Genomic DNA, 25,829 nt, shown 5'->3' on the forward strand with positions numbered 1-25,829 from the left:
AATCAGTGGACAAAGTCGCTATCGGCATGTCCCTAACAAGACTGTCGAAACCAGTCAGGTAAGCTGTCCGGCAGGTCACGGTACCTTTGTCCGTGGGCATGTAAGCTTAGTTGCCCTGTGAGATAGGATTTAGTTGAGTGATGTCTACTTCAGCAGTAGTTCAGTACAGCTGTGTCTCAGCAACACACGCTTCAGTGCTAGAAGAAGCTCGACAGCTCAGGCATTTAAACAAAAGCCCACATTTCAATTATAAAAGAAGCAAAACTCAGTCAGGCAACCTACAGTACACTGTAGAATGTGTCAGCTTGTCGGTGTTGCTCGTTGACAGCTCACCGGATATTGAACCCAGACCTCTGTGTCTCTAACACTGCATGTACAACATTTTAAGGCTAAAAAGCACAGATGTCAGTGCAAAGGGAACTCCTACTTAGACGGCAGATACTAATGTAGACAGCTAACATTTTAGCAAGAAGTTGGCATAAGGCACCTACCTATTCCTTCCTCTGCTCTACAGGTTCCCAGATAGTTAAACCTACACTCTCTCAATAATTTAACGTGTGGTGCCAGGCTTCGTCAACTGCACTTCGATCACTGATCTCTTACACTCGTTAAACCTACCCTAGCAGCTGAAAGGTCCATCATGCACATTCTGCCAGCACACTTCCTAATATCAACCCTCAGTGCTTTACCACTAAAGTACAGTCTCGCATCTGTAGCTACCTTTAAGGTTAGTCAACAGCTGAGCTGTACATTAAACACTAGGGAGAGCACCAATGCCATAACGGCAATGCTGGCAATGAGTGACTCCCTACAGACAACTTATTCACAGAACTAATGAGGAGCGCCTGGTAAGTTCCAGCCCAGAAACCAGCATTCCAAGACTCAGACTCCTTACAGCCTGTCTAACAACCCAGTCCTCAGGTGAAGACACCATTTCCCAACAGCCACGCGGCCCATTAGCCTTGTAGTGATTTGCAGAAGCCAGGCTAGATCTCCCTCTTCAAATGGCTTTGTCCTCTTAGTGGATGAGGAAGGGTCAGAGGTAATATTTTGTTGGCACAGACTCACCATTGTGTTGTCAAGAACGTACATGAGCGTGTCACCATCTTTGTCCTCTGCCTGAGCTGTGAACACCACAGAATCCAATTCAGCCAGCTGGAGACAAGAGAATAAAGGCAGTTTGGAAACTAGATGGGGAACATCCGGAAATTATCACAAACAAATGCTATCAGTCAAAATTAGAGCGGTGTTGCCACTGTTTAGCATAAGGATTTACCCCACACACCCAACTGTAAACAACTCTTTAGTTATTTAGTTTTTCTTCTTCAGATAATACAGATTTACCCATCTCTTTCCAGCACCTGGGTAAAGCTGATGTAGCTCAGGATGGGGTAAGAAAAACCTTTCTCTCATAGCGTCGTAATTCATAACCCCCTTGACTAACATATTGCGACTCAGGTTCCTCACGTGAATGAGCAGTTAAGTTCTCACCAGCCCTGCGAAGTGTGCCATCAGGTCAGTCATTAATGTGTCATTTTACTCAGTCCTTTGACATTAAAATCTCAAATTTCTCCCTCGCCTAATATACCTGAAAAAACGGTGATCCTTCCACGTGTTCTTCTGCAGACTATAGGCACAGCTGAATCAAATCTGACAGATGAGCTCTATTTACTTTGGGATATAACCTATAATTAGCCGATCCAACCGTAGGAGGGGTGGGGGAGCATACAACCGGTAGGAGGGGCTAACCGCAGCAAATGGGATTACACTCAGCTGATGGGAAGAGCAATACCTGGATTTTCGGAGAAGCTACATACATAATGGATGAGCCAAACCCTTATGTGAAAGGAAGTCGAGCTCTGGTTCTGCTAAACTGGCAAAAACGGATAGAAATTACATCTTAGTTTATACAAAATATTATGCATTTCTCATGTGCATTTTTGAGGAAACAAACCTATGACTCATGGAAACATTTCTGAACGTTTGACCTATCTATGTCAGAATGCCATGTTGCCTGCAATAAGTGCCAAAGATTGTGGGGGAAATGTGATGGTGGCCTCAATGTCAAAAATGAAGGTCATTGCTCACGGTAAAGCCTTTCAGGGCCAGTGCCTTTAAGCTAAAGATTCACTGACCCTTGCTTGGGGCAATTCAATAGTAGAGGATTGACTCGCCTTCACTCCACTTATCTTCCAGGACCGAAGAACAGAATATACAGTCTTGCAAAGCTGGAAGCACCAGGGGCATACAGCCTCTCTTTTCATGGTACCATGTACTCTGCAACATAACAGACCTTTGTACCCTCCATGGAGGTGAAAGGTGGGTGCACGCTTGTTTTTTTAAATCAAATTGAGGACTTTGAGATTCTGCAAACAGATGGAGTGATAATCACCCTCTACATTTGTCCATTAACTCAGTGGCGTCACAAGTAAGATATTTGGTTCTTCTCTTAATTGTGGAATTCCTAAAATACCCTACTGTTAGGATTACAGAAGATCATTTATTATTGTTGGCTAATTTTCAGCAAAACAACACTTTCTTAGGTGAGTTGCAGTGCCAGTGCATTTCATAAGCTGGCATGATTACATTATTAGGCCAGTATTCTAATGCTTAGTTTGAAGTTAACCCGTGCCAAACAATATGAAAATAAACTGAATCCTAAAGTAAGGAAGAAGCATCCTGGTTTAATGAAGACTTTAGACTTCTAAAAGCCAGATACGAAAACTGAAATGATGTATTCATTTTAGGTATGTCTGTATTAACAAGTACGTCCTCAAATAAAAAAAAGAGATTATAAAGTGATGTTAAGCAAAAACAACTTATATTAAGATAAATGCTGCAAAAGTATTATTGATGCAATAGCAACAAATAATGTAAAAAAGATTTGGCAGCTTGTTCAACATAGGATGGGAAAAGCGTTAGGTAAGATGCAATGTTTGATTGAGGGACTTGTTGATGTCCTGCATGATTTTGTTTTCAATAGATAAGGAGATAGTAGACCAGTTCTCATTTCTGATCATAAGGGAAACAATTAGGCAACTAAAACCTGTCCAGCCAAGATAACTTTCCAGCTATTATAATTAAAACAAACATTGATTGGTGGGCTAGGAGTATTTTTTAGTGTTTCAAAGAATAATAAAAGCAAGAATTTTCCCGGCAAGTTGGACGGGAGCAATCATAAAGCTCATAGTTAAAAAAGATGATACAACCTCCCCTATAAATCTATAGACTGATAAGTTTGTTAGACGTGAGGGAAAATTATTCTCCAAAATAATTTTAGGCTTATTGAAAAAATGGACAGACATAGAGGCTATGATACCAGTTGCACAAAGTAGCTTTATAGAGGGGCACTCTATTGTTTTAGTCTGTGGTCTTTAGAACGAAAGTCTACCGTGCAAAAGGGGATGTGTACTGTTACTTCATATACTTTCATGCTCCATGTGATCTGGTGGACAAGAGATTGTTCTACGATATGCTAGTAAAGCTAGAAATCCCAAAAGGGCTAATTTTAATTATTCAAGCATTGCATAGAGAAAATCAGGCACAAATTGAAATAGATATAGACAGAACACTGTCACAAAAGATATCAATCAACACGGTTTGACACATGGATGTGTGTTGTCTCCACTGCTATTTTTGATCTTTTAAGCCGGTATACCATCAGTACTAACGGAAATGAAAAAGTCCTAAAATAAATGGGTGCTTTGCGCATCCTGTGTATTTTATATGTAGATGACGTAGTAATTACAGATCTAACAGAAATAGGCCCTTAGAGGAAATTAGTAGTATTTGACAATTACTGTACTAAGACACAAATTATAATTAATATGGATAAAACCAATGGTATGGCATTTGAAAAAGGAGCCTGTATTATATCCACAATTTAGGTACGATAAAATTAGAAGTAGTAAACAATTATAAATATTTAATGATGTAGTAGAGAAGAAATTGCAGTGGAATTACCATATTGATCTTTTAAAAGCATAAGCACTTTAATCTGTGAGCGTTTTTAAAACAAATCATGAAGGATACATCTGACTGGGATTATGAAAAAGGTAAATGCCTAAAGAATTTGCTGTCCCTACCAAAAAACGGCAATTTTTCAAGCAATCAAAATTGAAGCTGATTTAACAGCTTGCAGCTACTGAACCTGTGCCAATGCAATAAGATTCTGTGTTCGGAAGGGGAGCAGTATGAACCCAAAAATTACAACAACTCTTTCAAAATAAGGTTGTAGATGGTGAATTAAAGTAGGCACAAGAAGTCAGGAAGATATTATATGATATATGTAGTAGGTTGTCAATAGAATTGGTTAATACAAACCTACAAGTGATGATATCTAAATATGAGCCTTGATTAACCAAAACATGTGCCAGGGAAAATGATTTGAGGCTTTTTACTCATAAAAAGATTCACCTCTATTTTTTAGTATTTCCAGAGCAGAGTAAAGAAGTGTTTCCATATAATTATTCTTTACCCAATGTAGGCTTGGGACAAGCAGTGCTAAAGTTTAGAATTGGGCCGCATCATTTTCTCGTATGCTCAATGGACAATGCACATGTGGTTTGAGTGCAAGATGTAACTGTCTTCACATTTTGATAAATTACATATGGATACTGCCTGCACAGAAAATATTTTTAAGGCCAATTCTCCAGAAGTATGGGATTTTAGTTTGAGGACAAGCTGAAGAATTGTTAATGGATACAAGGTATTTGATGTAACCTGTGTGATAGGAAAGTTTTCATTAGCTGTAAATGACTTTTTAAGACATTGCAACTGTTCTTATTGTTTTTTATCAATATGTTTTCTATATATTGTGTATGGATTTTGCTGTTTTAATGATTATGGTCTCAATAAACAAATTTTGACTGACTACTCACCTCACTGATGTTTCGAGCCATAATGGAAGACTCTAGAAATGTAGGCCTGTTGTCATTTTCGTTAAGAACCTGGACGATGATTCTGTACTGGGCCTAAAGAGGCAGAGAGATGAAATCAAAGAGAAGTGGACGAAGATTGGGATATTGAGCAGTTAGGGGGAGGGGAAGCAGTGCAACAGGATGGGAAAAAGAAGGAAGAGAAGCTCTTTATTTCTACCCAGACACCAGAGGATTAATGTTTGATCTCGTTTTAGATGCTTGATGAAATAAAGAAAAACATATACCTTGGCAACTCCTTCCTCAGAACATGTTAGTGTGACCATCAGCACTGGAGATTCCAGGGCCTGTAAAGCAATAGGTGCAATTCGTTATGTAGGTGATGTATTGTCAATTTGTTTATGAAACTAGTGGTAATGCCATGGCTGCAATTGCTCATTAAGTGCTCTTGAGTTCCCTTATAGGCTTCCAACCTCCAAACCCCATGCAGAATACACCATGCTGCTATATCAGTGCATAGGAACCTGGGTCTCACAGACCGTCTTAATCAATAACTGACAAGCTATGATCCTGGCAAGACTCTTGGACCACCATCTTCTAACGCCTGCTTTCCATAGGTGGAAAGAAAGCCCATATTTCAGTTGTCGTCCCCAGTTGCGTATGCAGTTCCCTGGCCATTCTCCCTCCTTGTATGAAATGCACCTGGTGGGTGTGGCACTAAAGACACATGTATGTTGTGATTTCCCCACCAGGACATTGTGACTACATGGCTCATTGTATCAAATCTGGCAAAACTAAAACAACACAGAGATTGTGCTCAATGGAGGTGTCTTTACTTCGAATTGTCTCTTGGGTGTGGAGTTGGCTCCTGTCACACGTAAACAGGTGCACATGAAACACCACCTAGCTGCACAGTATGACAGACCACCACATCTGGAAAAGGTGCAAGACCTGGAGTCCTCTCATTTCATGATTTACCAGACTCCCCCACTCTGCTGCAGCTCCTGCCCTGGGGATGTTTCTCTCTCATTATGGTTTACCACAAACCTCATATGACTGTTGGCATGAGGTCCCTGAAATGATTGAAAGCTGATGTAAAAGGTGTGAAAGTGCATTAATTCCAGAGATTTTGTGAATTCTGGGAGCCTTTGTCCTCCAGGCTACTACCAGAAGATACATAAAATAGAAAATGGACACTTAACAAAACCATCCAGTATCAAGAAAGGTATTACTGTAAGAATATAAGAGAGAAGTTCAATGAAATAATATGTTTCCATAAACAGAATACTATTAAACCTAGACTATCTTTTTCAGAACCAGGGAAGAACCACTCGCATCTAAAAATACAATTCATTTACTATTGCTGCAAGGATTTTGTAGATGTGATCTCTGGAAGCTTGGCCTTTTTGCCATGAGGTTGAATAAAATTTACCTACTTTCTAGATTATGTCTAATGAAATGGGCCTCAGTCTATTTAAACATACAGTTATACATCATACGTGGATGTTTTGCCTTGTTCCTGAAGTTCCTCATCAAGATGGCAGCATCCAGCTGTATGACCAGACATGTACTGGATCCAGGTTTCTCATCTCAGTGAATGATAAATCCCAGTTTTGGGAGGCTCAGCCCTTTCACTCTACTCAAGATTTGTTCTCAAACTTGAACTCAGTCTCAACATGGACACTGAAGTCTTCTTTCTGAAGGTAGTCGGAAAACTACAGTTGCCCTAAGCTTGGTTATTACAATTAGTGGTAGGAAAGCTGGTAGAAAGTCTTCACAATGAAGGCAGATGACTTAGCCTGATTTGCTGTAGAACAACCCACATCTGCCAAAGCAGCAATGAATATCACTCTAGCAAAGACTGCTTTTTGAACCATGCACAATGCATAGTGAACATTTGAGATCACTAAGAATACTCTTGCCTTAATTCCAAATCAGATGTTGTGCACTCATAAAGAAGGACTCAGTTAGGAAGTGTTTTTCTATAATTGTTCAGATTCCTTCTTAAAGATAAAAGTCATGGGCATCTCTCCGTATTAGGCAAATTAAAGTGTTTCCCTGGGTAGAGTTAGCTGAAGTGTACATTGAGAACACAAAGTAAAGAGCCCTCCACTTTAAGTGCCACATAAATCAGGCTATACATTTCAACAACAACAAATAAAATCACATTTTCTAAACCCTCCCAGAGTGTAAATGGCCCAGTTATTGTTTGAACTTAACAAGTCCAAGTCTAGTCCTGCCTTCTGCTTTTTCTCAGACCTGCAACAATCAATGGAGCGATAAAACATGATCCTCATGCCCACTTTAGAATCACAGAGTGGGTCATAGTTGACTGGCCATTGCCCACTACCCTCACTGAGCCTCCCGCTCTCACCTCTCTGTCCAGCGGCTTCCCTGTGGACACGTTGAGCCGCACAGTCTTGCCTTCTAGGTAGAACCAGTCGGCCTGGGTGCCGCTCAAACACAAACGGACACTGGTGGTCACTGGATCCCCAAAGGCTGTCAGGTTGGCAATGAAACTCCCATTCGGGCTGTTCTCCTGGATCTCAGTGAAGATGTTGCTACCCCCAGAGCACTGGTCCGCTGCAAATAAAGCAGTGTGGTTAGAAGAGATGGTTGCAGGCCATGACAAGAGTGTACACATGTTGCTTCCATCCTGCTCCATGGGGGACCACACACCAGCCCAGACAAACTGTTCATACGTGGAGTTTTTTCGGTGTACCCCTCCTCTAGTGTAGAATATTAGTGCACCTAGCCACTTTAATTCAAGTTTATGAAAGTTGTTGACCTGACGAGTTGTCATTCTTCCAAACAGGAATCAATGTCACTTATCATGTATTAAAGCAAGTAGGCCATTAGAGCTAAATTCTATGCTAGGATATACTTTTTAAGGGCTCTCTGTCATTAAGTCCATCAGGATGGAGGCCCCTTTCATTTATTTATTTATTACAGAGCTGTTTCTCATGACAAATCTGCATGCCTGGTTAGAATGCTGCATTTTGTGTTGTAACAGGTGAGCAACCTCACCAGAACTATGTGCCATTTCTATATTGGGCTGGCGTACCAACCCTTTAATAAAGAACCCCATTCACTCCCCACTTCACCACTGCACATGCAACTTCAGAGAGCCCATGTTATCACAATACATTCTGATATTCTAAGACATGAATTGTCTAAGTCTTACACTGAATTTAAAGCAGAATGCATTTGTACAGGTGCTAAATCACTTTGTCTCAATATAGGTACAGTCAAAGGAATTGAGAGCCAATCAGGGAGTTTCCGTCCATTTTGGGAAAAGTTGGGATGCCTTTTAAAGAAAGACCCAATCCTGATAACTTATTCTGCACGCTGCACATTAATTCCACAGTATATTAATGGACTTAGCATTTTCATATAGAGTTGCCTTGCCTGAGTGCACTTTACAATGAACCATGAAAAGAAAGCAAAAATAGGAGGAGGAACTCTATTTGGAGACAGGTTACTAGCAGTCTGCCAGCTCTGGGGTTGTTTGTTACCCACTCCAAATCACAGGTGAGAGACCAGTAGCATTGTGATCTTGAAATGCAGCCAATCGGAGAGGATAACACTGTGATTACAAAATACATTAACTGGGACATTAACTGGACCAGCCAACCAACAAGTAACTTCCCCCATCCTCTTCCAGAGCTTGTCCCCGGGTACCTGCAGTGAGCTGAAGGGACAAGCTGAGCACCAGCAAGAACACCACTGATGGTCGAATCATCTCTTGAGACCCTGCAAGAGGTCCTTCTGTGCAGACCGGGCTGGAGTGGTCTGCAAGTGTTCAGCACAGGATGAAGAGCCTGGTGAAGGAAAAAGAAGATCAGAGTTGTGAAGGAAGTGTTGGTAGAGGCAGATAACAGTGAAATCACAAATTACATGCAGCTGAACTATTAAGTAGTTCAGCTGTCTATAATGACACACCTGTCTGTAAGGTCACCTGCTAGCACCGTCACCTATCTTATAATTCACTAGTCTGTACTGACACACTTGCACCATAGGTCACCTCTCCATGCTCAGCCATCTCCTGCAAGGTCAGTTATTTACTGTTTCTTGTCATCTTCAACCTCTATGGAGCCACTTGGTGCTATAATCACAGATACCAGCATCAGATTCACCACTATGCTGATGACATTTAACTCTGCTTGAAAGTCTCAATTGCTTCAGACTTCCAACACCTCCGTCACCTGCTACACATCATCCAGACCTGGACGTCCAGCGCCTTCCTGAAGCTCAAGCCAACAAAGACAGAATTCCTTTTATTTGCCAAGAGCAACAAACAAAACACAATGCAAACCTGGCTCAATTACAAGAATCTTGATGGCTTTGAATCCCAACTTTCATTGAATCTCAAATGTCTTTGATTTGCTCTGGACACCATCCTCACCCTTAAGGAAGAAACTGCATACAATCACAGATGACCTGTTACTAGATCCCTCTTCTAAAGAAAGTGAAACTGTTTCTTCCAGAAAGTGACTTTGGAACTGTTTCTCAATCCCTTGTACTCTCAAATCTTGATGGCGGTAACATCCTGATGCATGGCTTCCCAGAGTCCACACCAGCACCTCCTACATGTAGCAGAATGTCCCATCTGGAGCCGAAGAAATATAATCAGATAACCCCCATCCTGATTGAAATCTCTCCCTTGCTGGTCCAGACTATCTTTAAATCCAGCTACATAATCGACAAAGACACCATGACCAGCACGCCACTTATCTTGTTTTTTTTAAACTAAAAAATTGTATTTATGTTTTTTCTTTTGTCCCAACTCCGCCAGGAACCGAGTGCGTGCATAAGACATATAAACAAACATCATGCTTGGCATGTACACAAATGAAATATACAAATGATAAGAGAACAGGGTATACTGTCTCCTAGTCACACATTCACTCGGCGATACATGTTACACAACGTTTACTCAGTTAGTCTTGGGCTAGCATACAACTCATGAACCCTATATAAGTCCACCCCTCACCTTTCCCCCAGCCACCTGGAGCAACAGGATGGCAGCAAATATTGTGATATTATGTTACCCCTCCCCTAGTCAGTGAGATATTAGCTCTGGGGGGCATGGAAGGGGAACATGCACAAGCACAGCAGAAGTTTTATCTGATAACTGACCCCTCCAGGGCCCAGAGCGCCAGCTGGACCAGGGTTCAGGTCTTGCAATGTGCAGTCAGGAGACACCCTTATGAAAGTAGAATGCCATTGTGTGGTGTGAAAGGTACCATTCTGGTTGTGTAGTCTGTTGCAGCCCATCCAGGCGGTGCATCTCCATATCCTACAGATAATGGAGGTCTATCATCTCCCTCCCTGTACTTCTTCAGGTCCTGCACTAGTACGTCCCATTGGTCAGCAATGGGGTTGTAGTGTAGCCATTTTTAATATAGCCTTTGCACGTTTGCTTAAAGCATTAGGCCTTTGTGCACTTTGTTCTAGATGCATTTTATTTAGCCTCGCACTGTTATTTTTCAATAACCAGTTTCACGGTCTTGTTTTATTTCTTCTATCACACTGTTTAGCTTACTTCAGCACCGGAGTTCTGAAACAATATGCTCGCTCTGTGCTTCAGTCAAGGATACAGTCTGGTACATTGCCGATAGACGTGGTAGGAGTATAGTCTTTAGGGTTCGTAGAAAGTACACATTCTTACGTAGGGACATTTCTTAGAACACCGGCGTGTTAATTATAAAAACACTTCCTAGTCCTGCTAGGGAGATTCCGACCAGGGAACCACAACTAGACGCTGACTGCCCTGTCGCAGATGCTGATCCAGATCACAGGCCTTTGTTCAGGTATGAGGGTTGATGTCCTACCGGGGAACCTGAAAGGCAGGCTTAGAGCTTAACATGCTGTGCTCAAAATAGAACTTAGAAGAGAGAACGTAATCTAGTAGCACTATGATAGCGTTATTCCTATGTTTCACTCTCCTCGTTACTATTTCAATCCTACTGTGTTGTATTTATCTAAAATGCAGTCGTTTTATTAAATCAATCTTTAAAACTCAAACTGCCTTTGTCATTTGTATATGAGACCACACTGGGTATGAGAGAACTGGTTGGGATCTGAGTGACCACGACTTCCCTGGGAAGCACTAAGATGTCATGCGCTCGGCTGCCCAATTATCTCTTCCCTCTGGGAGAGATGAGGCACTGCTAGTTAGCCGGATCAAAACCAGATTGGGGGTGACAAGGGTCCTTCGCCGTGGGTTAGACTTAGTCCCCCACACTCTGAACAATCCTGCCACCCAAAAATCCAGTAGTCTAATTAGGATAATGAGAGCCTACGTGACATGATGAAGCTTAAAGCCCCTATTCTCCTCCCTGCAGATCATTCTACTCTCAGCTTCGGTCCAGTACTGGGCTTCAATGCGCAAGGTCTTTCTCTGAAGGGTCTTGACGAACTCCCACTTATCTTAAAGACAAGTGGTTCTCGGCATACCCACAGCCAGGATACCATCAGGTTGGAGAGTAAGAAGTGTAAAAAAAACAGGTAGAAAGCCTTTCCCATCTATGCAGCAAAGATCTGGAACATCATCCCTGTGTTCATCAGGACAACAGCAATGCTGTTCAAATTTGGGAAAAAACTGAAGGTGCTACATCTCATTGCAATAATCCTCCACAACTCCTATAACTCCATGGCTTTATGGTTGTCCTTGACCCTGTACAGTGATACCTGCCTTTTGGATAGGGTTGTGCATTAGAAATACCATATGCATACATGCACACATACATCTGTACTGACACCACAGGTCGCCGGCATGAAACCACTGACCTATTATACAGGTTGCCTGTCTGTACTGAGACATCTATTTTAAAGGTCATCTAACTCTTTCAATACACCTATTCTGTAGGTAAATAGTCTCTACTGATTCTACTGATACTACCTGTACAGTTTCCATGCCTCTACGGACGTACCTGTTCCACAAGTTGAATGTATATTTTGACCCAACCATTCTGCACATTTCTTCCCCCTGCTGTATTGTTACACAGTTTGCATTCCGCAGTGGCACATTTATTTTCTCAACTTATTTGCCTACAGTGACACATCTATAGTGAATGTCGCCTATTTGTACTGGCACATCGGTTACATAGGTTACCTACTTGAATTGACAAATATTAGGCCACCTGCTGTACTGATACACCATGGGTTCCCATTCTGCATTGATACACATGTCTTATTGGCGACCACTGCTCACTGACCTTCATATTCAAACATTCGCCACATGTTCTACAATGACACACCTGCACCTCATATGCTCTTTCTAAATGGGAGTTTCGCAGGTTGCCTGTGTTTTTTTAAACAAATCCACAGGTCACACATTTGTAATGTTACCCGTCTTCCGAAGGCCTCATGCCTGTACCACCACACCTATTCCAAAAGTCCCTTATCTGTACTGACATGCTTAATCCACAGACCACACATGTGTGCTAAAATGTACATTCAAGATGCGTTGTCACGCTAGATATGTTAGGTATAGTAAACTTATCATTTCCTATTTACATTTACTGTATTGATATTTGGTGCCTGATATTTAGGCTATGATATATTGGCAGGTTGACTACATAATATTCAGGTAGTATACGGTCAGGTGTGGCATATGTTTAAGAGTTTAAACACTTACTGACTCACCAACTGATCAAGAACCACCTGAACCAACAAAGTGATTCCCATTTGTGGTGACATACATATTCCACTGGTCGCATGCCTGAATGGATGCTCTCATCATAGAGACCACTCTTCCCTAATTATGATTACACACCTATTACATTGCAGTTTCAGAAGGTAGTCCCATAATTTAATTACTTCTGGTCATTGAAAAATGTTATGATAAAAGGTAGCTAGTTGATCTCAGTTTCTCAAACATTATTCATCACTAGCCCAAACAAATATCTCCATTTGTTTCTAGCACACTCTATGTAATATCTTGCAGTATCTATGCAGTATCTTCAATTGTACTAATCAGAATCCTGATTTTATTGCCACCATTCTAGGGTGTTCATACACCTCATCCAAGTTTGTGCCACCAGTATGCGTCAAATCTTTCTTCCCCTGTTCCTGCAATTTTTCGAATATGGTAGCACTATTGTTAAGAAGTGTGCTGCTTATTTGGGGTATTGCCTTTTTCCACATTACAAGTTAATTATCGAATATTCTATAGGAGAATTAAGTTCTTTGTTTTCCATGTCTTTGCAGTAAATAAACAAAATCAGGTTTGCATTTGTTAAAAAAAGGATTAGTGCTCCAGAAAGCTAAAATAGGAACACATTTTTTTGGAGTTTTCAATGATCTTCCTTATCCATGTCAGTAAAGTATTCTGACATGCATAGCAAAAATGTACTTCCAACACCAGCAGCAGTATGTCAGTTAACTCCCTAATGAGCAGCTGCAGAGTTTTAATGAGCAACTAAAGAGCTAACATTTTGAATTCAAGACATTTTGTTAGAATAGCAGCTGTTGAACTAAAGCCTTTAATAAGGAGTAGGCTGAGGTAAATGAGCATTGAGGTGTTGCAGGCACAAAAGCAGCTGATAAAAAATATGAGCGAACATATGTTTTTTTTTTTAATTTGAGGCACATTGTATTTTTAAAGGGGCTAAAAATAGTTAAAGAAAGAGACGTCAGCCAAAGGACAGCAACCCATTTCCACATCTGTTTACTCATGTACCCATCATCAACATTTTAGTGGATGAATTTTGTGTTGCTGGGGTTGCCTGTCTGCCCTGGATTGGCCATTATGGCACCACTGTATCGTCCCCGTGGCACCAAAACAGTCTGATTGGCTGACCACAACACTGGAAAAAATGCTGCGGCTGCCATTACAAGATTTGGTTAATACAAGTAAAAAGAGGGGTAACATCCATCACATGTGGGTGAGTTGGCAGATATGCCATGTGTCCAGCATGTGGGTAAAAATGATGTTCATTATCACTTGATTAACGACTCAGAGTTGAATGTAAAGGACAGAGAAAGAACAGAAAAGGCAGGGCTACACATGATAGCTTACTCCCAGTAACACTCACATACAAAATCCTAGGATCTCTAGGTCAGTGAGACAAGCAAAGGAGAGTTTTGTAATCTGGGAGTTCCAATAGTTCTGGGTGTAGCTGTGTCAGGATTATTATAGATGTTTTTGGCAAACTTTTACCCACCAACTTAGGTAGCATGATTTTTCATCAGGTTGTCACATCTGCTTGACAGTTTGTCAAGGGGACATCATTACAAGCAGCACTTATATGGGGGTAACATGCCACCTCACTTAGGAATATTAGATTGTTAAAAATCCTTTTTTTGTGGACCCAGTGTCTATATTTATTGTGGGCTCCATGGAGAGGCATTAGAAACAAAGAAACTGAATAATCCGGACAATTATAGGCTCTCTGTCTCTTCACACAACATGTTTCAGCCTGTCTAGGGCCCACTGTGGGGTCCAAAGTTTTCTTCAGGATAGTGATCCCTATCAATTTGGGTAACTATTAGTTATCCGTATAAACACACACATTAGTGCGTAGTGTACATAATACTCATTGTGGGTGCAAAATCAAGATTCTGGCATAAAGTTCCAATAAAATAAAAACAGGACAAGACATGCTAACATTAAAAATAAATGACGGAGTAGTCATCACTCCTTGGTATCTTCTTTACTTTCTCTGCATGAGGCAGTAATCTAGCAATTGAAATAAGCTACATGGTTGATTGACAGTATTTTTACATCGCAAACTCACGCAGGATAGTGATGGTGCCAAAATTGGCAAAACACGCAAGGAATAAATAAATCACCTGGCACTCTGGGTGTTTATGAACAACTCACTCTCTCACATTCATACCTTAATTGAGCATACGCATTGTGTTGTGGAGAAGAGACACCAGGCGTCCCTTTTAGTCACACACTGCTTTTTGAAACTTGAAAAGATGTTGGAGCATTTTTAGTAAAATTGTATCCCTCGTGCCCCAGGCTATGCTCTGTACTCATGTTGTCAAAGTTTAATGCCTGTGATGTAGCTTCCCGCTCTCTTGAGTGGCAGTGCTGAGGTTGAACACAGAGTGCAAAGTTTGTGTTTCCTCTACATCGTCGTCCATGTTGCTGTTTCGAGCATGAGCCTCTGTAGCTGAGTTCATGGTGACTGGGGTCGCACCACCCCTCGATGATCTGCACACGCGTGCATAATGATTGAGCTTGCCGCAGTTGGTACATCTCTTTCCTTTGGCAGGACAGTCCTGCATCGGGTGGGATGACTCTCCACAGCGACCGCACGTTCTTGGTGCCTGTATTGTTTTCAGAGGTCACAGTTTGTTTGGTATAGGCACCACCGCAGCAACTTGCTCTGTTTTGATTGGGTTCTGGAGAGCTGCTTCCATCTGGCTTGCACTCGCTTCCAACAATTCTTTCGTCCTCCCCATGGTTATTATGTCCGCTAGGGACCATCCTGACTCTTCCTGGATGCGTTCCCTGAGTTTTGATGATGTGCACCCTTGGAGGACTTGCCCTCTGATTTCCTCGTTTTCATTGTGGAAATCGCATGTGCTGGCTGACTCCTTGAGTCTCATGTAGAAAACATCAATGGGCTCTTTCAGGAGTTGTCGTGCCTGCCTGAATACGAATCTCTCGAAATCAGTATTGGCCATGAGTTCAAAGTGTACTCTCAGGGCTGCAATGAGGGTGAAGTGAGTCTTTGGTTCTGCTTCAACTATTGTTTTAGATATGTGGTGAATGTCTTTCCCTCCCAAATGCGGTATCATTGCTCTTGTCTGTGCATTTTCTACTTTTGTGGCTTCAAAAAATAGCATTACTCTCTCCAACCAGTCTTTCCAGCAGGTGGCCTGTGCCGATGGCGCGCCTTCCACAATGAATGGTTCAACGGGAGGTATGGAATTCATGGTGATGGTGTAGTCTCCTGTGTCTGAATGGAGGTAGTACAACCTTATTTTGCTGTATAATGCTGTTTTTTTGTTTTTGTTTTTGTGAAAGTGCTGAGAGCAGCTGATGACAGGTATACTTGGGTTAAACTGTACTGGAGTAACGTCGTGAGCAGAAGGGTTAAATTAGTGCTGTGCCTTTAAGAGGCATCCATCGGTGTAGACAGGGACGTGGCCTTGGAGACTCACCGGGTCTGAAGAATTGAGTCACTTCATTCTGGCCTCCATTTGGTAGACTTCAACGTGTTGGGAGAGGCACACAGGGACACACCTCTGGAGCAGCCAGCACAATCGGGTGGGCTCTGATCCAACTTGCGGCACGGCTGATGGATGGGCGATAAGACGCGGCATCAGCACCACTCACCTCATAGTCAGGCGTGCGGCCGCCGCATCAGGGCAACATAGGTAGGTCCAACACCCTCGTCGCCAGTGTGATGTTGCGCTTGTTGTGTGGACTGTGTGCGCATCAATTAACTACAGACACGTGGTTGTCTTGGCATGTGACAATGACGGCAGGCGTGTATTTGCATTGCGCTACTCTTCTAAGAGACTGCGCCTGCGGTCAATGCACTTTTTATTTACTTAACTCACGTGACCCACGGGACACTGAGACATATCATAACATTACAGTGGGGTGGGCTCCCAAACCCCTCTCATTTGCATTTGCAATGGTAGTGCCCGCGCTTGTTGCATCACAAGCGCGCCACTAAGACACTCACCATTATCCTGTGTCGCCTCCATATATTGCCATTTGTTCTGTGCATTGAACATGTCTACTGTATATGGAACGTGGACTGGCGTCAAAGATGCCTGAAGAAGCGTCAGTCATCATGTGATGACGCAGCGTATCCCAAATCAATCTGAGAACTGAAGGGGCGTGCACCAACACCTGTCCTCCAGATGGTCAAGAGTGGAGGAATGTGCGGTCGCCTGAATCCCTTTGAATTACTTGGTGATACTGGTTTTTATTGTGGATAAAATATTTGATACTAAGTGTACACATCGATAAAAGGAGTCCCCATTTACTATTAAAACAAGGGACAAAAAGAGCAATTATATCGCTCATAACAGCCTACCGTAAAGGCTGTGAGGAATTAAAAACAGATAAATCACTCTTCGTTCATTTATTTGGTCAAGATCATGACCTTAGGACAAGGAATATGGAAGTAAATGGTACGCCTGTGTGTCAGTGTGCATTCATGCCAACATTTTAGAAGCGGTAAATCGGAGATTTAGAAAAATTATCTGGGGAATGTAATTCCCTCATGGCTTCTATCGAAACAGTCTCAATTTCAGGTGGGAGACAGCCAAACTTAAGCCATTTTTGTCTTAAAACATTGTCAGCCTCCCGCCTGAATCGTGTCTGTTGGCATGCATGAATGTGTGATAATAATGGTGCATTAAAACTGGTTTCAGTATGAAATGGATACGTCACATCAAGCATTCACCTAGTGTATACCTGTAACCAGGGAATGTCGTTATCAAGACCATCTATGTGAGTCTTAAGGAGATATGCCCATAGTTGTCCCTTCTTGACTAACACTGTCTGCATTGTCACATTACAATTGTAATTCTCTGTGCCTTCCGAAACAAACCACTGAATATCATTATCTGTGCTTAAACTCTACTTAGTGGACTGTCATGTGTTGTGTTCCTTTGACATCTGATGTTACTCTAATGCTCGCCTATTCTTACCCTGAGCTTTCTGGACCTCATAACAAAATACCAACGGTTGCAGGGGCATGTAGTCATGCAGATAACATTTATATTATTGCAACTGGTATATTTCTTGAACTCCTATGGGGTCGTCAGTCCAAGGTCTATGATTTGGGTTGCTTTAGCATAGGGACAGATGCTGCATCTGTCCAGAGGAAGTCTGTTTTCTCAAGGGACAGTGTGTTTGTATTACTTTGTCTGTAATGTTCTGGATTGTCTTAAAAGAGAAAAGAGGATGTTCCCAATGTTGAGCTGTGGTCTTTGAGATATTGAAATTTTCGAAATAATCTTCTTAATTTTGTTGGATTTTGTTGGCAGAAGGTGGTCATGCAGGCTATTCTATCATTAGTTGGTTTTGGAAATGTCTTAACCAAGAATTTGCTGCAGTTGCTGCTTGCCTGCTTTTTGGCCTTTTTGATAATCCTGCCTGGGTAGTTCTGGGGTTATAACTTCACAGCCCGTTCAGTTGCTTGTTCGTCATATCTGTGGCTCTGGGAACAGTTGCATTGTAAATGGAGAAACTGTCCATAAGGGATATGTCCTCTTAGGGCCAGAGGATGATGGCTGTTGAACCTTAATAGACCATTCCTATCAGTGGGTTTGTCATATACTTTGGTTTGAAGCCCCTCACTGGTAATGGTAATAAGAAGGTCTAAACAGCTTAGGGAAGAGTTATTCCTGGCGTGTGTGTATTTAAGAAAACAATCATGAACTTTTAAAATGTTATTGATATATTCATGTTGTCAAAACCATGTTCAGCGTGCCAAGGGGCAACCTTGGGCCCAACCTTGGGCCCAACCGTGGGGGTTGAGGCTTTTTACTCCTTATGCCTCGGGCCCGGCCTACTATGGATCCTGAGCAACTGGGACAACTACCCCTTCAACAATCTACCCTCAAGGATGGCACGGGTCAAGCAGCCATAGGCTTCTTCGGGAGCTGGGGATCAGGTACACACATAGTGGTGAACATAGGCTCACAACTCAAAATACAATCAGCAGCAGTAATAAATGGGTGTCCAGTCAAATACTTGCTTTTATGAAAAAAAGAAGTATATATATATATATATAATTCAACAAAAGTATTCACTGCACTCCATGAAGTTCCAATAGTGCTTATTTATTCATGCCAATATAACAACCACCTACGCGTTTCAACTCCACCAGGAGTCTTGTTCACAGTGAATGAGTCCCTTTTCCCTTTTGCCATTTATTCCCCATAGTGCTTCCTTATTTACAATGCATTCTGGAAGGTGTATATATATATATATGGATTTATTAATATTGTTGTCACCTGTTAAAGTTAAAGTTATCTCCAGTAATAATAACTCCTGCCCTAATGTAACTATAACTCGCGCCCCCGCCATGCACAGTTTTTTTGCCCAAAATTCTACTGCAAATATTACATTGATATTATCAATGATGTTATCAAAGGTGTCATGAGTGCCGTAATTTGTTGGGTAATTTGCAGTGCATGGTCCCTCGGGCTGTGGTGGCCACCCAGACCCTGCCATTTCACTAAATATAAGCCCCGGGGATGTGGCGATCCCAGGGGCTGCAGAACGGGGCGCCAGGCAGCCTCCCTGCTAGGGGTGGCTCCTCCGTGAGAGCGAAGAAACATTGCCCCTCTGGAAAAATGCCCCAGAGCAGATGAAAAATAAAATGGTAATAAAGTTTATTTATTACCATTTTATTTATCAGCAACCCGTCCTGAACCGAGTGTCAGGTCGGGGTGGGACAATTGCTGCTGAGTGGCAGCAGGGAGCTGAGCAACTATGTTTAAAGTGCGCATGTCTCTTTGACCGGCCGTCATGCGATTGCCAGCCTGACATGCACATTTTAAATTTCTCTAACTCAGCTTGCTTAAGACAGTTGGGTTAGAGAAAGCACAGGCCTCCTGTGCTCTTGAGAGCGCTGAGAGTAACAGCTCCCTCCAGTCCTGATGCTTCTTTTATGCTGTTTAACAGCATTAAAGCAGCTCCAGTATTGGTTAGTGCAGTTTCCTGAGTCCGTAGCTTTGAAGACAGAAGACACTGGAGCGAGGAGGACGTTGTGGCAAGTAAATAAGGTAAGTGCCCTTTCTTTTATTATTATGTTATTGCCACCCTAACACAATACTGTACATATATGGCAGCCGCCACTGCCCCATGCATACATTTTTTTAATGCCTCCAGGGCCTGGCCCACCCGGGGTCTTCATTTAAATAAGCGTGGGAGGCTTTTTTTTAAAAAGTCAGTGGATCTGCAGATCCACCATGTCTACTGCTGAATTGTTTTTTTTTAAATGCTCTTTTGCTCTTTGTCCCTGCTTGATGGATCACCCAGCAATTTCCAGACAGATGCTGAGTGTTGTATTTTTTTTGGAAATTTCATGAAGATTCATCAAACGGCGCCAAAGTCACCAGCAAAACAAAAAACACTTTTTTATAGAAAATAGGTCCTAACTATAACTATCTAGTGGCAACTGCCACTAGGTTATATTACCTAGTGGTACATATATATAGATGTGATTTGTGTGGCCACAAACAAGGAAGTCAGATCAATAGAGAGACACTCTTATTTAAGAGGAGATGTAAGAACATGAACTCCCAGCAGGAATTGTCAATCATTGCAGGGTAAGGCAAAGGGAAATCATGATCTTAGGAAAATCCGGGTGCAGCATTGGCATTTGATCAGGAGTGATTCTGTGATAGGACAAACAATACACAACAAGCCACTAATGACGTTTGGCAAAGCAAGATCTATGTGACAAGACCTAGTAGTGAGTAGTATGGAAAAGGCTGCTCATAATTGGTTAAAAAGCAACAAAGGTTTTAGAAAGTGCCATAAATATAAGGCCTGAAGACATTGAATTAATTCTACGGACGTCATAGTACCCTCCTCTGGAGCCAGATACGAGGTTCGGGGAAGGTTCCATTGCAGGAGTGAATTTGTGGTGTATGTTTAGCAGTGCACATGCCCCCAAAATGTAAGTGGGGAGCACCATTGTGCAGGTGCACAAAAGGATCCTACAGCACATCAGGACGATTAGAAATAAGGCTCAAAGTTACCCGGTGGGCCGCCATTTTGAGGAGACACACAGTAGTGATGAGACTTCTCTCTGCTATTTTGTTATTGATTCAGTGACCAAAAATATCACGGGCGGGAACAGGGAGAAACAATTGAAGTGGCTTGAGTCCAGATATATTTTGACTTTGAATAGCAGATTCCAACTGGGCTGAACATAGAGAAAGAACTAAGGGCCTCATTACGACCCTGGCGGCCGGCGGTAAGCTGGTGGTAACACCGCCAACAGGCTGGCGGTGTTCTGCCAGCTATTATGACCATGGTGCAATAGCCACAGCCATACCACAGCCCCCTCCACTATACCGCCAGGCTTCAGCCTGCACCGCTGCCCTGGGAATTATGAGTCCCCGACCACCAGCCTAGCCACGGCGGTAAACACCACATTGGAAAGGCTGGCGGTAAGGGGCGGGCGGGGCGAGCCAAACATTCGGCTTGAGCTGCGGCGTGCGGCATGGAGACGCGCCGTGCCCCCAGCCTGCTGTTCACTCTACGAGGCCCAAAATTGGGCATGGGGCCCCGTTCTTACATAGAGCGACGCGCTTACAGGCCTAACCCTCCCCCACTCACCTTTTCTTGTTTTCTTTTTCTTCCTTTTTCATTGTGCCTCCCTTTATATTTTTACTTTTTCCCATATTACCCCTCTCTTCCCAGCATGCTTAGTTCCCTACTCTATATGGGTTCTAGTTCATTATGTTCTATGTTTTTTTCCCTATCTAAGATGGTGTCCTTGCACTTACTGTGGGTCGCTTCCTGTTTTTTGGTATATAAGGGCTGTGCTTCTTTCTCTCCTTGCGCTGCAACACTTTCTGTTTGGATGGTGTCTTCGCTCCTGCTTCTAGTGTTGTTTCCTGTTTTTTTTGTTCTTGTATTTACCTATTCATTTTGCTCCTGTTTCAGGAACTTTTCCTTTCTGGAGGATTTTCCCCTTTCAGGGTTTTTTTCCCTCTGGCACTACTTCTGAAGGACACGGCCTGCCCTTGGCGTTTCCATTGCCTGCAGCACCGTGGCTACCAGAAAGAGTCGCCCCTACCTGGGCCAAGGCTGAACATTCAGGAACAAGATCCTCGCCACTCGTTCTGCGGACTCCAGTTTAAAGCTGCGCGTAAGTCGTGACAAGGGGGACTTGGGGTGCCCCTAGGGGCCCCTGCACTGCCCATGCACTTGGAATGGGCAGTGCAGGGGCCCCCAGGCATAGCCCCATTGCGCATTTCACTGCCCGAATTTCGGGCAGTGAAATGCGCGCCGGGTGCTAGTGCTCCCGCTGCACATCAGCATTGCTGCCGGCCCTATTACGAGCCGGCAGCAATGTTGATGTGACTTTTCCGGTAACACTGTTACCGTCCGCTGGCCCAGCGGAAAAGTAGAAATAGGGAGCCAGAAATACCGCTAGCACTGGCGGTATTTTGGCGCCCTCAGCCTCGGCGGTCTTCTGTGAAGACCGCCGCGGTTGTAATGAGGGCCTAAGTGTACATTTCTAGAAAGATGGAAATTGAGATGAGTCTGGTTTGTTATTCTGAAGCTAGTCACTAAGATGGATTAATGGTTGTAGGTATTGGTGGTGTTTGCTCACTTATTTAATAGCAGAGGAGAGCCACAGATTGTGATAATGATATAAAGGCAGGGAGTAGGGATGTATTTATGGTATATGTCATGTGGGACAGGTCATTGGTCTAGCAAAACATATTCTACGCAGGAAATTTGTCCGAATCATGGTGTTCAATTAAGAATGAAAAATGAGTTAATCTGTGACAACGTGATGTTGATAAGTTTATTTGAAAAGGCTTATTATTTTTAAATCATATTGTGATCACAAGATGCATATTTATTTATTTATTAAGTTAATTTCAGTTGTTTCATAAGGCATAAAATCTGTGATGACAATATAGTGAACCAGTTAGCGTATTATACACTGAAAAAGTGTCTGAAGTATGATATTTAATTTAATATGAAAAGAATTAACCTGTGACAATGAATGACTTGGTAGTATCTCTTCTGTTCACATGGTACCTACGTAACATTTTTAAGTTGTTTTGTAATGGTCTCTTCTGTGTTTGAGAAAGGTCACGTTTGTGGCCAATACGCGTTACACTGTAGCCTTGTGTTGAATAGATATTTACACGATTGGAGCCCCCGAGTGTCGGAGCCTGTTTTTGATTTTATATATATATATATACATATATATATACATATACACATATATATATAAAAAAATATATACATATATATATATACAAAGTTTTTGTCTAGCTAGCAGTTATTCCCCATTCACTGTAGGCGACATTCAGGTTGAGACCCACTAGAAGTCCAAGTCTCAGGTGTCCTACTCTGGCTTTTTATTAATGTAAAAAGTTTTCCAGTTCTGATTTGGTATATGGCTGGCAAGTTCCCCAGGGCCATCTGGTAAATCAGTCTTACCCACTTCCGCAGAATCTGAGAGACTAGAATATCCAAGCATACTTGTTTCGCAGGTGCTGAAGCTGCAGGGGCTGTCTTTGGTAAGTTCCTCACATGCAGTCCAGGAGGGTCAGCGATCAGATGTCCTAAAGTTACTCATGCAGTCCTGTGGAGGCAGCTGCTAGGAGGTCCTCTGTGCTCCTCTGATGCTGCGTAAGTTTCTGGGGATCCTCCCCACAGATTTGGTGAGTGAAGGTTGCTACTTTTCTTGTGCTGAGCCTCAGTCAGAGTTTGGGACTGCTTGGGTCACAATGGGAGCCTCCTCCTCACAACGACAGACTCAACTAGACCATGCCTAGTCCCGGTGGCCTCCCTAGCATACAGGGTCATTGTCTTCACTCTGTACATGGACTACAGCCCAATTGGCACAGCAACACTCTTGACAGTGGAGGGAGGAGCCAAGATGGCGACCAAGTCGGATGCCTAAGCAGAGAGCTCCGACTCGGGCCCGGAGAAACGATCCTGCAGGGCGCTCCCGACCGGGAGATAGGAACCCTGTAGAGCATATCCGGTTCCAGGTTCTCCCACGGAACCGGGGAACCGAACAGAGCCACACAGGAGCGGGGAGCGCGCGAGCACTGAGGCGCGAGCGAGGCCGTGAGGCCGTGCAGGGGCGGCGCCTCGAGCCCCCGAAGAAAGAAGAGGAGAGTGCCCCGGTGCGGCAGGGGCGGAGGTAAGAGGCCGGGGGCCTTCGGCGAGGCGGAGGCCCCGAGGAGTGAGGCCCGTGCATCGATGCGGCCTCTCCCCTCCCCGCTGCGTCCCCCCCCCTCCAGCGGATCTGAGCGGAGAGAGCCGGCGGGCCTCTCTATTGTGGGGCGGATTGTCCCCGCGTACTATACACGGGGGGCACGGCGGAGTGGTGGTGCTGCGCCCGGGTGTCGGAAACGGCCCGGACGCACAGAGGACTCGGAGCGACTGCCGAGGGGGGTAAAAGCAAGGCCTCACAGGCACTCACCCAATCCAAGGGTGCAGCGCCCAAACACATCGGGATAGCCCCCCACACCGCCCAAATAAGGAAACAATTGCCTTCCCCCCACCCCCAGAAGCGTGGGGACAGAGAAAAGCAAAAAAGGGGGCAACAACATGGACTGAAAAAAAAGGAAAAAAAAAAAAAAAAATAGCCGACGGGGCGGATTAACCAGGAGGCTCCCCCGTGCCATCACCCTTGATAACACTGGCCTCCCCTGCAGGCCTCTCTGTGCTGTGTCGGTGGGGGCCTACGGACACGCGCAGGAGTGGTGTCGGTGGTGGACCACTGCGGGCACCTGGCCGCCTGGACCCCCCCCAAAGGCTCTACACAGGGTGGCTACCCTTTTGGGGGCACCTACACGCACCCTGGGACCGGAGCACCCAACCAGCAGCAACAAGACCCCCCCCCCAACTGATCCAATCGATCCAGCACAAGGTCCTACAGATCTGATAGAAAGGGCCCACAAGCAGGCTATAGGGGCCTAAATAGGGCATTATACGTCAGAAGGAGAACCGGTGCTCTTGGGTCGCCCAGCCGTTCTAGAAACACACAACTAAGTCGCCCCCTAGCTGTGGGAGTTACTCAAAAGATAAAACAATGGCTGGGAAGTCCAAGTCAGCTAAAAATCAAGAACGTCCAGCGACCAACAGCAAATCCCAACCTTGCAATCACTGGAGAGCACACTCCAATCCCACTCTATACAATTCGAAAAAGTGCTACAGGCAATCATGGACACTAAATCCTCACTAGAACTCAAAATAGACACAGTATCGCAAGATCTGAACCTACTCAGAGTGGACCATCGGAGCTTGACAGAGAGAGTGAAAACGACGGAGGATACCCTGAGTAAGACGAGCCCTATGGTCTCAGACAATCAGAAACAAATCCAGCGTCTGGATGCAGAGGTGAAGATCCTATGGAGGCGTGCCGAAGAAGCAGTAAGCAGATCCCGGCGCAATAATATTCACTTCGTAGGGTTCCCTGAGCAATTACCAGAACAGAGCTCAGAACTATTCATAGAGCAGTGGCTAATTAAAGAGGTACTGAGCGGGTCCCCCTCGAAGTTCTTCTCTGTTGAACGGGCGCACAGAGTCCCGGGAAGACCGCCATTGCCGGGTCAACCACCCAGACAATTAATAGTGAGATTCCTAAATTATAGAGACTGAGACCTGATACTGCAGCAATTCCGCAGCAAAGGCCCATTTCGACATGAGGGCTCAGTGGTCCATGCTTATCCAGACTTCACACAAGAGGTACAGAAACAACGGAACTCCTATGTAAAGATTAAACAACGACTCCGGGAGGATAATATCAAATATGCTCTCCTTTTCCCTGCCAAACTGAGGGTAATTTCAGAAGAACGCACTCACATGTTCACCTCCCCCGAAGACGCCTGGACCTGGATGCACACTAAAGGCATAGCACAGACTAACGAAGGAGTGAAAGAAGAGGAGGAATGGCTGACCTCCACATCGAGAAAGCGCAACAGGAGACGCCCCAGGGGTCAACCCACGGAGAGACAGGCAGCGGAGGAAAGAGCAAAAGTGTTGAAAGAAACCCCGTTGCTAATGCAGAATTCTTTTGAGACATTCAGGTCGGGCCCCCTGGTGGGCTCAGACTCGGAATCAGCCAGCTCGGACTCTACGATTACAGAAGCGCTCAGGGGCCCGGAGGTCACCCCTAGAACTGCAGACAAACTGTGAATGGTAATAACACGACGGCCACCTCAGCCCTGCTGTGGCAGCAAGCGGCTAGGGTACAGAAGGGACCGCAGCAGGAACCGAACTGCCAGCCATGTTGGCTATAAAGAGTATCT

General features: G+C 43.9%; 1 protein-coding gene across 4 annotated transcripts in view; it reads right to left on the reverse strand.

Moving 5' to 3' along the window:
- The window catches only part of LOC138288128 (cadherin-related family member 5-like), a 291,068-nt gene that overhangs the window by 137,215 nt on the left and 128,024 nt on the right, over window positions 1–25,829 (reverse strand). For all 4 annotated transcript variants that reach the window (XM_069229388.1, XM_069229387.1, XM_069229391.1 and 1 more), the window contains exons 2-6: window positions 8,559–8,698; window positions 7,252–7,460; window positions 5,165–5,224; window positions 4,881–4,973; window positions 1,069–1,155 (exon numbers count right to left, since the gene is read on the reverse strand). In XM_069229388.1, coding sequence (XP_069085489.1) covers window positions 1,069–1,155; window positions 4,881–4,973; window positions 5,165–5,224; window positions 7,252–7,460; window positions 8,559–8,619 — 510 coding nt within the window. In that variant the 5' untranslated portion in view covers window positions 8,620–8,698. The remainder of the gene's footprint in view (window positions 1–1,068; window positions 1,156–4,880; window positions 4,974–5,164; window positions 5,225–7,251; window positions 7,461–8,558; window positions 8,699–25,829) is intronic.

The sequence above is a fragment of the Pleurodeles waltl genome, chromosome 4_1, assembly GCF_031143425.1.
Source record: "Pleurodeles waltl isolate 20211129_DDA chromosome 4_1, aPleWal1.hap1.20221129, whole genome shotgun sequence".
Taxonomy (NCBI): Eukaryota; Metazoa; Chordata; class Amphibia; order Caudata; family Salamandridae; genus Pleurodeles; species Pleurodeles waltl.